At 35.5% G+C, this 14,387-nt stretch overlaps 1 protein-coding gene across 2 annotated transcripts in view; it reads left to right on the top strand.

The window, feature by feature from the left end:
- Positions 1-14,387, top strand: part of elp3 (elongator acetyltransferase complex subunit 3) — a 33,374-nt gene that overhangs the window by 13,778 nt on the left and 5,209 nt on the right. Inside the window, 4 exon segments of one of the 2 annotated variants that reach the window (NM_001014322.2) lie at positions 1,424-1,585; positions 2,024-2,150; positions 13,012-13,205; positions 14,170-14,260. In NM_001014322.2, the coding sequence (NP_001014344.2) occupies positions 1,424-1,585; positions 2,024-2,150; positions 13,012-13,205; positions 14,170-14,260 (574 nt within the window). 2 annotated transcript variants of the gene reach the window in all.

Genomic DNA, 14,387 nt, shown 5'->3' on the forward strand with positions numbered 1-14,387 from the left:
ATATGGGAGTTTATGTATAATCATCAGTAACTGTAATGCATACGAAAAAGTTTCTTGTGTTTGCTAATTAACATTTAATTGATTTAAAAATACATTAAAAGAGAATTATTAAAAAATAAGGAAAAAATGTATGACCATTTAAATGTATTATTATTGTGATCCATTATAAAATGTAATTTATTCATTTCAGCATTAATATTATTAATTTATAGCATACCTGAATTGTTTAGCAGTCGTTACTCTTTGGCGTCAAATGATTCTTCCGAAGTATAAGCTGATTTGTTCAAGTAATAATCAGTTGTGCTGCTAATTTATGATAGAACTGTGATACATTTATCGTGATTCAGAACTGGAATTTCAGCAATTATTTAAAATTTGAATTGTTGTGACCTCTTTTAATTCCATTAAAAGATGTCATTATTAATCAATGGGCCCTATCATGCACCCGGTGCAATAAGGCACAAGACGTGTATGGCATGATTTGTTGCTATTTTCAGACCAGTGCAGCATGCACTTGCGTTTTGCGCCAGGTTGTTTAAATAGCAAATCCATTTGCACCTCTTTGTGGACTCATGGGTGTGCTGGAAAAAAATTTCTACATAAATATAAAAACCACTGTCAGTTTATTCATGGCAATTTGCATTTGTGTAATGTTAATTATAGTATTAATATTATTTATTATATGTATTTTTATATTTGTTTTAATAAAAACAAATTTAGATTTGTCTTCCTGTCAGGTTTTGGATATGTATACATCACTCAGTTTTTTGACCACACTCCGTTTTTATTGTTCATTTATTTGTTTGCTCAGAACTGAATTTAGAAATAGTTTTTAAATCTTTGCGCTTAACAAACTAAATTAAATATGTAGGTTATGGAGGTCTTCAGTGGAGTGCATGGAACACCGTTTCCTTATCCACAAAAATAATGGAGTAAAGTAGGAAGCAAAGAGGCCAAATGGTGAAGGCTCATTCTTTCTTCTTGTGCTGCAGATGCTCTGTTTTCTTGCTAGTTAAGCATTCAGTTTTTCCACTTTCAAAGTCCACAATGTAAATAGCAAATGCATAGCATAGCACAACGCAACTGACTCTTAAAGGGAATGTGAGATGAGACTCTGATTGTTTTAATGCATGTTATGCTCAAAACACACCCATAACTCATTAGGAGAATAAGCACAACCCTGTTAGACCATGCGCCGGGGCGCAAACCGTATTTTTCCCACCTTAAAATAGCAAACGTGGAATCTGATACGCCCTTAATGCTTTCGCACCATGCGCTTTAGACTTTGCGCTTAGATCATTAAAATAGAGCCCTATGTATTCTTAATTTGTCTGTTTTAGTTTTATAACACTTGCATTTGATAAAAATGCATCAAATGTATAACATAGCATCAGAGTTTCTAAGTTAATATTTATTTCATCAGGTACTCCGAGCGCAGTAACACCAAATGTGTGGGCATCACGATTGAGACCAGACCCGACTACTGTCTGAAGAGACACTTGAGTGACATGCTGGGCTACGGTTGCACCAGACTGGAGATCGGCGTACAGAGTGTTTATGAGGATGTTGCTCGGGATACCAACAGGTCAGCGTCTAATGCTTTTAACATCAAGGACTTTATTAGGAGAAGCCATAGAGTAAGATAAGTGGTGTTAAGACTTCAAGTGAGTCATTTTATTTGAGCAGTTTCTGCTCATGTTGGTAATTGCAGTTTACTTACTTGATTATGTGTCATTTAGGAATCGCCACAAGGCATCAGGAGACTTTGATAATCACTGTGCTATTAATTACACTGCCTTTATACCCTTTGGTCATCAATGTGCTTTGAAGGACGGTGGAATTTAACCTGTGCATAGATCCTTAACTTATAGCCAATAAAGAGGTATTTTTAATTCATCACCGAACAATGTGTATTGTTCTTGTTAGATTTAATTTCAGTGTTTCAGTCAAAACTTTGGGTGATTATATTTTTTGGAGATGCATGTGTCTTATGTTATTTTGCATGTGTATGTTCCTTTTCCAGAGGACACACAGTTCGGGCTGTGTGTGAGTCTTTCCACCTTGCTAAGGATGCTGGATTTAAAGTTGTTGCTCACATGATGCCAGACTTACCCAATGTTGGCATGGAAAGAGATGTGGAGCAGTTTATAGTGAGTACTTCCTGGATTAGTATAACAATGTAAAAATGGCATAAATTGTAAAAGGGATGGTCAACCCCCCACCACAAAAAAAAACATTCTTAAACATCTTATAAAACCCTTATGAGATTGTTATAAACCACTGAACCAAAAAGAAGATCTTTTTAGAAAGTTATAGATTACATTAGATTAGATTCAACTTTATTGTCATTACACATGTACAAGGCAATAAAATGCAGTTTAGGTCTAACCAGGAGTGCAATAGCAGCAAGTGCAGGATACAGGTAAAAGTTATAAAGTGTAAATAAAGAAAAGCTATGGTGATATTTACCGTTGGATGAACAGATTTATAAGAGATGAATATATGTACAGTTTGCTATTAATAACCAGAGGTATGTAGATGGATATTAAATATTATACATGCTTTTCGCTACATTCATTCTTCCATGGTGGGGCACCACGACAAACTTCATCCCTACATAGCTACATTACAGCTTCTCATTCAAAACATTTAATTTTTTTAATAGCGGGTAATATCGCACCTAAACATATTAAAAGATGAATGAATTAAAACAGTGCAAACTTCTCTGTAACCGTAGTAGTGCTGTGCATTTTTTGTTTACCTCGTAAAGGTTACATGCTGACTGGCTGACTGATAGGTGCATGTTGCGTGAGGCCAGCAAACACGACATTTAGCCGTTTCACTTTACTTCAGGACACATTAATATGGCTCTGTGGGTCTATTAGAGACATTCATAAAAATATTCCTTGCAAATCTATTAAATGCTGGAGACATACTTGTTACATAAACACACTAAATCGCACTTCAGCAGCGTTTATTTGAGAGCACACAAGAAGATCTGCGAGCTCTTGAAGCAGCTTATATTTGAGGGGACGTGCAAGAAGTTTTGTGCACGAGCAGAGAAAATTGGCGCGCAAGCAAAGAGATCCGCATGCTGTAGGCTATTACATAAATGTGATCTCGAATTGTAATACTGCGCTCACGACATTTGTCACTGAAATAACGCCACAGGTAGGTGGTAGATCTGTGTAAAAAAAAAAAAAAAATAGGAATGCTGCTATAGTTGGAAAAAAATCCTAGAGGAAACACTGTTATAGTATAGCCATTTATATCCATAGTGAGAAACAAACAAACTGTGGAAGTCAATGGCTACCAACTCCAGACATATTTCAGAGTTCTTGTGGTGTGTTCGACATAAGAATGAAAGTCAAACATGTTTAATTTGGACAGTGGAGGATGAGTAAAAGATGACAGAATTTTTTTTACTTAATACTTTTGAGATTTAGCTCATTTAAGGTATCATATTTTTTTTTGTGTGTGTGGAATGTTCTTACTGGTCATCCTACTGGATATTTTTATGTGAAAATGAGAAAATTCATGATTGTTCACTTAACGTTGAACCTGTTCTCATCATTTACAATATTTCATTTTGTTCCATAGACTTTTTTCTTTTGTTTAGCAAAATGTAGACTTGAGAAATAACAGAACCATTGAACCATTGAAATATCATCAAATTAGCAAAAAGAACTCATAGACTGATATATATATTTTTGTTGCGAAGTAAAAATTAATGGTGTTCTTTTGAACTTTCTATTCATCAAAAATATTAAGAGCCACAATTATTTTCATTATTGATAAAGTAAGAAATATTTCATGCTCACCAAATCAGCATATTAGTATGATTTCTGAAGCATCTTGTGACACTGAAGACTGGAAAAGTGATTGCTAAATATTCAGCTTTACCACGACAGGAATAAATCACATTTAAAACATAAATAGGAAGCTTGTTTTGGATTCCAATACTGTTTCACACTATTACACTATAAATATTGTTTCACAGAATTTTCAGATTTTTGCATCCAAGTTTTTATTTTTTATTTTTTGATCACATAAATGCAGCCTTGGTGAGCAGAAGACACTTTTCAAACGGTGCAAAAACGTTTTGATAATCTTTCCGACCTAAACTTCTATGTACAACAAATATTAGCCTCTGGTTTTTGTGTGTCTCATAACTGTGTTAAACCTGATTTATTTATTTATTTTTTTTAACAGTCAAACAGATTCATTTATAGTGAATAACAATTTAAAGGGTTCACCAATAAATGATCATTCTGTCATTATTTACTCATCCTTTACTTGTTTCAAACCTTTGAGTTTCTTCGTTTGAACCGAAAATAAGATATTTTGAAGCAAGAATATACACAAAAAATATATTTTTAAACTATGTAAACAATTGACTTTCATTGTAGGAAAATAAAATACTATGCAAGTCAATGGTTTCCATGGTTTAAACTTTCTTAAAAATATATTTTTTGTGTGTATATTCTTGCTTCAAAATATCTTATTTCCTTTTCAAACGAAGAAACTCAAAGGTTTGAGTCTTTTGTGGTCAACAGAAAATAGAAACTCAAAGGTATGGAAAAACTTGTGACTGAGTAAATTGTGAGAAAACTTTTGTATGTCTTCAGAGTACTTGCACTATACCACAATGATATTTTATGGTGTGTTTTTTTTTCTTTTCTTTAGGAAGACAATACTTAACATTCTTAAAGTTTCTTTTGGTGTTCCCTTGAATACAATAACAATGCAAGGGTGAGGAAATAATGACGCAGTTTTCACTTTCATAAGTGTCACTTCAGTAATCACGCTTAAAACCGTTTCTTCAAATAAGACTTAACCATAAGCTTCAAAAGGATTATGCGTAGTAGTACATTGTAATTCAAGGCCTTGCTGCTTATAACTGTTTATTTTGTAAGCTCTTTTAATGTAAATGAAGTGAGGAGCTGAGCGGCAGGCAGCCCAATCCTCATGCATTTGGTTATTTAAATGCACAGAGTTATCTCTGTAAACCTCACAGGATATGCAGGTGGTTTACAAAATGTCACTTTCATCAGCTGAAGGAGTTCAATTAATCAACGTTTCTGTGAAAAGGCTGTCGGGATATCCGAAATTTCCATTTAGCTTTCAGATGCTCTATTAACTTTGACACTGGAAGTAACTGCTGAGCCATTTTCGTCATCACTGCCCACAGGCATCCGCGTTAGAAATGAAACTAGAAAATATCTTTAGAAGGTATAAAGTGGAGAAATGTAAAGCAAAATGAAATGGTTTTCTAAATCACACAGCCCTAGAGGTAACACTTTACTTGAAGGTTCATATGACTGTCATTAAACTTTTAGAATGATGACATGGCATATGGATTTTATATATGTTATAACAGGTGTCATTCGCTCAGTTATGAGATTTTAATTGCTAAGATGATATTGTTTATGACAACTTGACATCAACAAATACATCACAATCTGTTTTTGTCTGTCGTGACAACTTGACATTATCAAGACTTAACTTGTCATAAGTCTGTCATAAACATGATGGAATCGTCATGAAGTCATTACACTCAAACAACTTTTGCTGCTCGTTCAAACTACTTATTTAAAATAAGTTAAAACAACACAATTCTTAAGGTTTTTTTAAGACAACTTAATTGTTTTATGTTCAATCTACTACAATTTGTAAAAACGATTAAGTTAAATTAATTGATTTGTGTTTGGACAACATTAAGGAATTGTGTAGAATTGTGTTTTTACAGTGCACAGATATTTAAGGAATTTAATAACACCGTCATTACTACTACTAACTACAGTGGTACAGGCTGATTTTGTAATTAAAATAACATTTAAATTTTAATGATACTGTTAAAAATCTTCAATAATGTGACTAAAATTGACATACTCCGCATGTCTTCATTCGATTTCTGTTTTGTTCGATTATTACTCTATTCAGATTAAGGTAATCAAAAATCACTGTTCACATGGTAGACTCTTAATCAGAGTTTTGTCTTTATCATATTAAAATTGGATTATTGGTGTCCATGTAAACGTACTTAATGTCATCTTTGGAATTTAAAGGGCACCTATGGTAAAAAATCTACTTTTCAAGCTGTTTGGACAGATCTGTGTGTTGGTATAGTGTATAGACCGTCATACTGGGGTGATATGAACACACCCAGTCCTTTTTTTTTCAATTTAACTACAAAAAAAAGGGTCGGCCAATTGGAGCTGTTTTCAAATCAATCGAACCATTATGTAGGTGTGCGATTCCCCCCGCCCACCGAATTGATTGACAGCTGCGCGCATTAACATGTTCCGGTAGTCGCGTGTATATGTCAACAAGACCAGGCAGACATACGCAAAGCAACCGGGAATAAAAGGTCTGTTCTGTTCGCTAGGATCAGCAATCATCATCAAATGTGATTAAGAGTAAGTTTCACATGTTTAAAGTGTTTTAAAACTAAATTACTGCGTTTTACTTCAGCTTTACTTCATCAGCACAGCCGCGTGTCAGAACAATTATAAAAGAAGACGCTTCAATCCCGGTTTGTGGAAGTTAAATCAGGTTTATTTTGTACATTAGCATAACAGATATCCACACTTGAGGTTAGCCTCAACTAGGCTAAGCGCGCTCTGTCTGTCTGCCTGCCTGCGTGTGTGTGTGTATCATCTGCGGTGTGTGTGTGTGTGTTTGTGCGCGCGCGTTAACTTTGTAACGATATTGTGTGTGACTCATCAATGCAACTTCACAATACTGATTATTAAAGGTTAGTTCTTACTGTAGTATCTCACAAACGCTACGTGAGACCTCCTTCCTTTAAGTCTGTCTGTTGTCTGACGCAGCTGAGGGAGGAGGCATGTAGAAACAGTGGGCGGGAAAGAAAAAGCTTAAAGGCGCAGTACGACAAAACCACCCCCTGCTGGAAATCAGTATAAAACAGCATCTTGTAAAAGGTATAATGAAAAATCTGATGGGTATTTTGATCTGAAACTTTATATACACATTCTAGAGACGCAAAAGACTTATATTAAATCTAAAAAAAGGGGTAACCTAGGTGCCCTTTAAAATGACATGACTGAGCGAATATCTGTGCTAGGGTTGGACGATATTGGAAAAATTTGATATTGCGATATTTTATTTTAATGCAATATGAATACAGTTTCACAAGATGGTTTGAATAACACTATTTGACAGTTTTCTAAAGAGTCCAACAGTATTCAGGTACAGAAATGGAATAATCACAATGCAAAAAATGCTTGTCTTTGTCTCATTTCTAGTCCAAATATCAAGTAAAAATATTGTTTTCAGAAGAAATAAGTCAAAATTAAGAGTTTTTCCTTAAAACAAGCAAAATGATCTGCCAGTGGGGTTAGGGATATTATTTCGTTTGCACTTTAAAATGTAGATATTTGAACTAGAAACAAGACAAAAAAGAAAGAATGTATATATATATATTTTTCATAAATTCAATAAATTTTGTTTAAATACAGTAATTAAATGCAGTTCTGTAGCTCCTGGTCCACTATAATTTACACTCAACATTGCAGATCTTGTGATGTGACTATTTCAGATGCGCAAATTTTGATATTAATGCTGAAACAATATGTTGTGCAGCAATAATCTGTGCATAAAATTTCCTTCACATTAATGACATGTCATGATTATAAAAATTTCATGATCGTCTTATGAACACCCCCTTCAAGTAAAGTGTTACCGCCCTGGATTATAATGTAAAGATTCAAACAGAGGTTGTACAGTACAAAAACACCGTAACCACAACAATTATCCTGAGGAGCATTCCTCTTTTATCGGGTGCAGTAGCTAATTGTTACGTAGCTGGAATGATGGGTGAATGTAAATGAAGTGGTGAAGTGATGTGCCATGGCAGGCTGCTCTTTTATGGCCTCTGTCAGTGTCCAGCTGTGACGCATTGGTTCACATTATCGGGGGCTTCATTATGTGAAGTGAATGGAGCATTCATTATGGTGGGTTTCATTACCGAGGCATGGAGATCCAATCAGCAACCCTGCTTTGGAAGCCATTCAAAGTGCTTCTCTCTGAAAGACTGTATTAAACACCAACCGGGAGCAAAATTCAGGTGCCAACAGGTTTCTTTGATGTTTTTTTAAGCGAAGGCTGTCGGTGCACAATCTCAGGAGTTTAGCCATTTTAAAGCTGGTGATTATTTCCCATTAGGAGGACAAAAGAGACCAGAATGAAGCGAGTGACGTTAATGTTGCATAAGAAACAGCGTGATTCAATGAGTACAATTATATAAATAATATTTTCCGCTAACGGTCACATAAATGCCACTTAACTGTAGAAGAGAGCCATTAACTTTTTATTGCAGTCATCCAGTCTCTGAAGGCATGTGTCTCTGAAGCAAAAAGTCTTCACTTTAGTTTTTGCATTGGTGTAACAAGGCCACTTTACACCTACCTCATTTCCCCTTGGGAGGCTCTTACTCGCCTCCCACACTGCTACAATCTACTGATGGCTCCCAAATATTTGGACAGCAACACCCTTTTTAAGCTGCGTTTCTACAAATTATCATTGCAATTAGAGGCTAATAGTACAAACAATCCATTTTATTAATGTTTATCAAAGTTTCTTTTAGAATCAGACATAGCCAAATATTGTTTTTTGGCTGTATGGTTGATCAATTTTATAGTGTTAACTCATAAATTACTGACATTAAAATTGTGGCTGATACCAATAATTGTTATTTTCAGTGGTATTTAAAAAGTCAGTATTAAAATTCTCGCTCACAGTGATTTTATTCTGATTACATTAGTCGTTACCAACTAGATAACTGATGTTGTAATCTGATTGATACAGAGAAAAGCTCAATATTTTCATCATTAATTTAACCAAGTTAGTTGTTATCCGATATTTACCTTTATTTTTGTATATTACACAGTATTTAACTGTAATATGAACTGTATTCGACAGTTATGCTGTATGTTACTCTATTTTAAAGTTGCATTGTGAAAACTGCTGTACATTTTACAGCAAAGTAACATACTGTAAAAACATATAGAGCCAGATAAATGGTGCTGTAAATGTGAATACAGTTTTTTTGCTGTAATTGATTTAAAGTAAATTAGCAGCTAACTGCTGCCAGTAAAATACTGTAGATTCTACAGGAAATTGTTAACAGTGTAACAGTTCACATTAATCTTGTTAACTGATAAAAAATCTGTTGTCAGTGATGGGAGACAATTAATTGTCATGTTGTGGTCATTAACTAAGAAATAGTGAAAACTAAGACTTAAATCTAGCAGTAAAATCTGTCTGATACAGATAATATTATTATTTATTATTGCTATGTTACTCAATAATTAATTGATATTAAAATACTAGCTAAAATTATGAGTTATTATAATTTAGGCAAATAACTGATATATGATGCACACAAAAATATAAATTCTAATGACAAATAAATTTAAAATCAGGGTGTGAATTAATATTGGGGTTGGGGTGTTTGCTGGCGGATTGACCCCTCACTAATTAGGACATCAAAACAAGATGTATGGGGGGGATATTTCTTACTCTTCATAGTAAGAAATATCATTCTTTAATATCAGCTTTCTTAAATAATAATAATTAGAATTGTGTAATATAAATATACATTTGATTAATAATTTGATCTAATTTAAATGCATTCATAAAGTTGATTTACTGAAGCATGTATTACCAAACTACTACCAAAACGGTTGACTCCCCCTCCCCCGTACTGTATATATAATATACCTAATACTGTATATATAATCATGACCACATCTCAGCAAACTGAAAATGGGTATTTGTCAGCATAAAGCGCCTACCATTTTTCTCCTTCCTGACCGTGTTTGCTTCATGCTTATTCTTGAAATAGTCACTTTGTACAGTTTTCTTTTTGAAGATAATCGGCTCATTGCCTTACTACTTTAATACCTTCAGCATATTATTCATACAAAAGTGTGAGTGTTTAATAATTCATCTCTCTCCACACCTGTTGCGATATCTCCATGATAGAAAGCCATAAGGAGTGTGTATGTGTGTGTGTGTCAGAGCGAGAGAGAGGGAGATTAATGGCTCTGGAAGGTGGTCTCTGACCGCGGCGCTATCAGCTCTCCTCCTGCACCACCACATGCCCACACAACCTCACCTGTGTCACCCACCGGCAGCGCTCGCCTGCTTTATCTCCCCTAACCTGCTTTCCCAAGTGCTCGTGTTCTCCTCTTCCCCTCCCACTTCCACATCGGCCCACTTGCTCTCCCTCACGCCTCCCTCCACCTTTGGAGAAGGGACCTGTCGCTGCTATCTCAGGACGAGTATGCGGAGGAAAAAAGCGTAGCTCTCTGATAATGAATCCCATTACTGACTCATCCGACTCCCCTCTCACTTATCAGACTGTGTGCAGACTCCACTCCCTACACAAAAAATAACACTCAGCGTAAATATATCACACAAACACTCACTTAGAGTACGGAGGAGCTCTAGTCGTGACTCGTAATCCGTGATTTCGGTTTGCATTTGAAAGGCAACTATTTATGTTTGTTTGCACTATTTAGAGCCACTGTTCGGTTTGTACTCATGCGATCTTTGGTTGAATACACTAGTGTCCGATCTGATGATTCACTTGGGTGTCAGGAAGTTGGACAGTGCCAATTAAATGACCACTGGGATTGTCTCTTTGATTGTAATGGTTTTGTTTCTGAATGTGCTCTGTGACCCCTGAGGTTTTTCAGAGTGACAAGGGTAAAATAAGTTTCTGCACAATTACACATTACTTGGAAGACGCAAGCTGGAATCTTTAAATAGCAGCTTGTCAAGTGAATTCATGAATGGGGCCGTTTTACAATTACATTTGATTCGTTAGGTTTATTTGAGGTGAAATGGATCAGCAGACATTTCATAACATGTTTTAATACAAAATCATTGGTAACACTTTATTTTGGTGGTCCATTTGAGAATTAGTAGACTGTCTGCTCAATATCTGTTGATACTGCTCCTTCAACAGACAACTTTTCAAGTACATGTCAACTTGCACTAACCCCAAACTAACAGTCTATCTGTAATCTAAAGAGAATTAGTTGGCATGTAGATGAATTGTAACTTAAATTTAACAAATGGAAAATCAAAATAAAGTGGACCCAAAACTTACAGCATACAATGAGCCACAGCTACCTTTTGTACTACAGTATGTGATCAATACATTGTGTACTACAGTATATGTGATCAATACATTTCTTCTAATTTAACTTGGTACTGTTGTGCTAGCTTAAAAAAATTGACATTTTGTCAAAATTGTCACCAAAATTTATACCGATTCCTGCAACTTTAAAAATCTTATTTAACAAAATGCACCGTTAAAGGGCACTTATTTTACTGCTTTTACTTTTTAGAATGTGTCTGTAAAGTTTCAGCTCAAAATACCCATCATTTCTTATAGCCTCCAAAATCTGCCCATTTTGGTGTCTGATCACAATATAGCTGTTTTTGTAGCCCATGGCTTTAAATTCAAATGAGCTTCATCTCCCTGCCCACCGCTTTGACGTGTGTGTCTGCTTTTCCTGTGTCGCATTAGATAAACAGCCGTCAGTGATTAAGACAGACGCGGAGACTGAAATAAGGTCAAGAATACCAAGTAAGTTTATTTAATGCATTCGCGGTGGAGTTTATTCAAGCCTTTCTGAAATGATGAGTCTCACACAAATGCCGTTGCAGTATACACCCACACAAACAAACGCACGTTTACTGTCATCATGTGGCTGTAGTAATTATAGCGGTTAAGAATTGCAAACCGATTTTACTCTTTATTACAAACATGCACTGTTTCAAAAATGTTATAAACTTGCGGGTGATCACAGAGACTTGTAAAATATGTTTTAATCCCAGGTTCTTTGCAAAAAAATGTTCTGTGGACATGTGTATACATGTAATAATGGAGACATGGCACGTGTGAATCAATTCAGTGGGGAAAACCGCACTCCTACGTCATGTTGAGGTGGGCCTCAAAATCACTGGGATTTGGATCTTATTTTAACGTCAGGAAATTTTAAAAAAGAAACTTATTGTGTTTATATCACTCCAATATGACTGTGGACACGCTATACCTACACACAGTTCTGTCCAAACAGCTTACTAAAGATGACTTTCATCATAGGTGCCCTTGAAAGATTTTATTAAAGCATTATTAAGCAGCATACTTAAATGTTTTGTTTTGTTGTTGTTTGTTTTTTCCAAATTGCAATGATTGCAACCATGATATTGATTTTATACAGATGTACAATAAAAAAGATGTTGATATTTAAGAACATTTACATTTTAGGCCTATTTTATAAACCATTATCCTCTTTTATCATTGAAAATAGTTCTAAACAAATTTAGATCAAAACTGTTGGCATTTCTCTTTCTAGTTTTTAAACAATCACCAGTTTTGAAGTAATCAGTTATGAAGTAATATCTTTGGCAATGTCTTGATATCAACACACTACTGTGGTCTTGGTTTAGGCAGTGTTGCCTAGAGCTGGGCAATTTGTCCTAAAATCAAAATCTTGATTACGATTAATGAACGATTATTTTATTTTTTTATTTAATATTTTTTTCCTTCATAGTTCACTGACAAGTTTTAATATGTCGTCTCAAGGCATCTCTGGCTCAGCTTTCAATCATCGTCAATGTAGTGCAAAGTAAGGCTCAAGAATGAGTCCATCGTCCTACTTGACCAGAGATCAGATGTGACTGCAAAGTGGCGGCAGAAGTGGAAATTAGCCACAGCCTTTTAACAGAGTAGGCTCACGTGATTCCACACACGGTAGGGAAAGTAATTGAAAAAATCGTCCTAGAAGAATTCGATTATAGGTTCTGAAAGTCGACTTTGATTACCTTTCAATTACTTGCTCAGCCCTAGTGTTGCCTACAAATTTAGTGTTGAATGTGGATAAGAAAATAATATAATCATTATCGGTCATAGTTGGCTCTAAGTCTCATGTTTGCGCTGCTTTTTCAAACGTCATTTGTCTCTGTCTGCAGGAGTTTTTTGAGAACCCTGCCTTCAGGCCAGACGGGCTCAAGCTTTACCCTACACTGGTGATACGAGGCACTGGACTGTATGAGCTGTGGAAAACAGGCCGTTATAAGAGCTACTCTCCCAGTGCCTTGGTGGACTTGGTAGCAAGAATACTAGCGCTGGTTCCACCATGGACTCGTGTGTATCGTGTACAGAGGTAAGATGAATGTAATGATGCTGTTACTGCACATACAACCTCTCATTGTATGCTCACAGATGAGTTTAGACCTACGTTTTTCTTGATCCAATCTCAAGTGGACCTGAAATGGGCTCTGAAGTGTTTTGAACTTGTCCACTTTCAGAGGTAGTCAAAAACACAACTGACTTTATTGATTTCACAGTATAGATGCTCAGGTAATAGAGAGTGTTCAATCAGCCACAAAACACTGTCCCATTCTTTGCCCACTGACTTTGACATCATGAACTTTAAGGAATGAATGTAGTGTTGAAGTGATGTAGCCAGACAAAATTTTAATGTGATTCCTTCATTTGTTAGTTTTAATTGGGGTTGGAACTAAAATATGCAAAACACCGGCCCTCCAGGACCGATTTTGGGCACCCATGTCCTAAACTCTGGGACCCGGTACTGGGTCCATGACATCATTTACTTCTGCATTCTTTAAATTTTAAAGGTCCGTACTGGCCCAATACTTCTATAAGTGGTTCCGTTTTCTCATCAGTTGGAATAGAAAAACTTTTGCATAGATTATGATTGAGACATTTTGGTTTTTTCCTATGATTACTGACATGTGCAGGAACCAACAAAATTAATTACAGCAATCTAGACCACACAGAACCTAAAAAGGTACGCTTTCAAATTTGAGCTTACAAAAAAAGCACCTCTTTTTTTGGAGGGGTTTACAGTATTATAAAACAGACAATATACACAATTATTTTAATCATTTTCAACAGTGTTTTTGAAAATGCAAAGGGTTTTCTTTAAAATGATACCAAACCTTTACTTTTTTCACCTTTGCGTATTGATTTGGAAAGCTTTTAAATTTGGGTAGGCAAAATCCAGGCAGAAACCCCAAAATAGCACTTGACTTAGAGGTTAAACAAATTTGCTCGTTTAACAGTGTTGAAAGGCTTACAATCTGATCTTCTGATCAATCTTTCAGGGATATCCCAATGCCACTGGTGAGCTCTGGAGTGGAACATGGCAATCTGAGAGAACTGGCACTGGCCAGAATGAAGGACATGGGCACTGAGGTAACATTCAGTTTACAGTTACTCATTTTATCCAAAGGGACTTCCAAGTGAGAATAAAAGAAGCACTTCAAATTATCAGGGATTATAGGTATTAAAATGCTGTGACAAGTCTTATTTTTTATAACTT

Source organism: Danio rerio, chromosome 20 (assembly GCF_049306965.1).
Source record: "Danio rerio strain Tuebingen ecotype United States chromosome 20, GRCz12tu, whole genome shotgun sequence".
Lineage (NCBI taxonomy): Eukaryota > Metazoa > Chordata > Actinopteri > Cypriniformes > Danionidae > Danio > Danio rerio.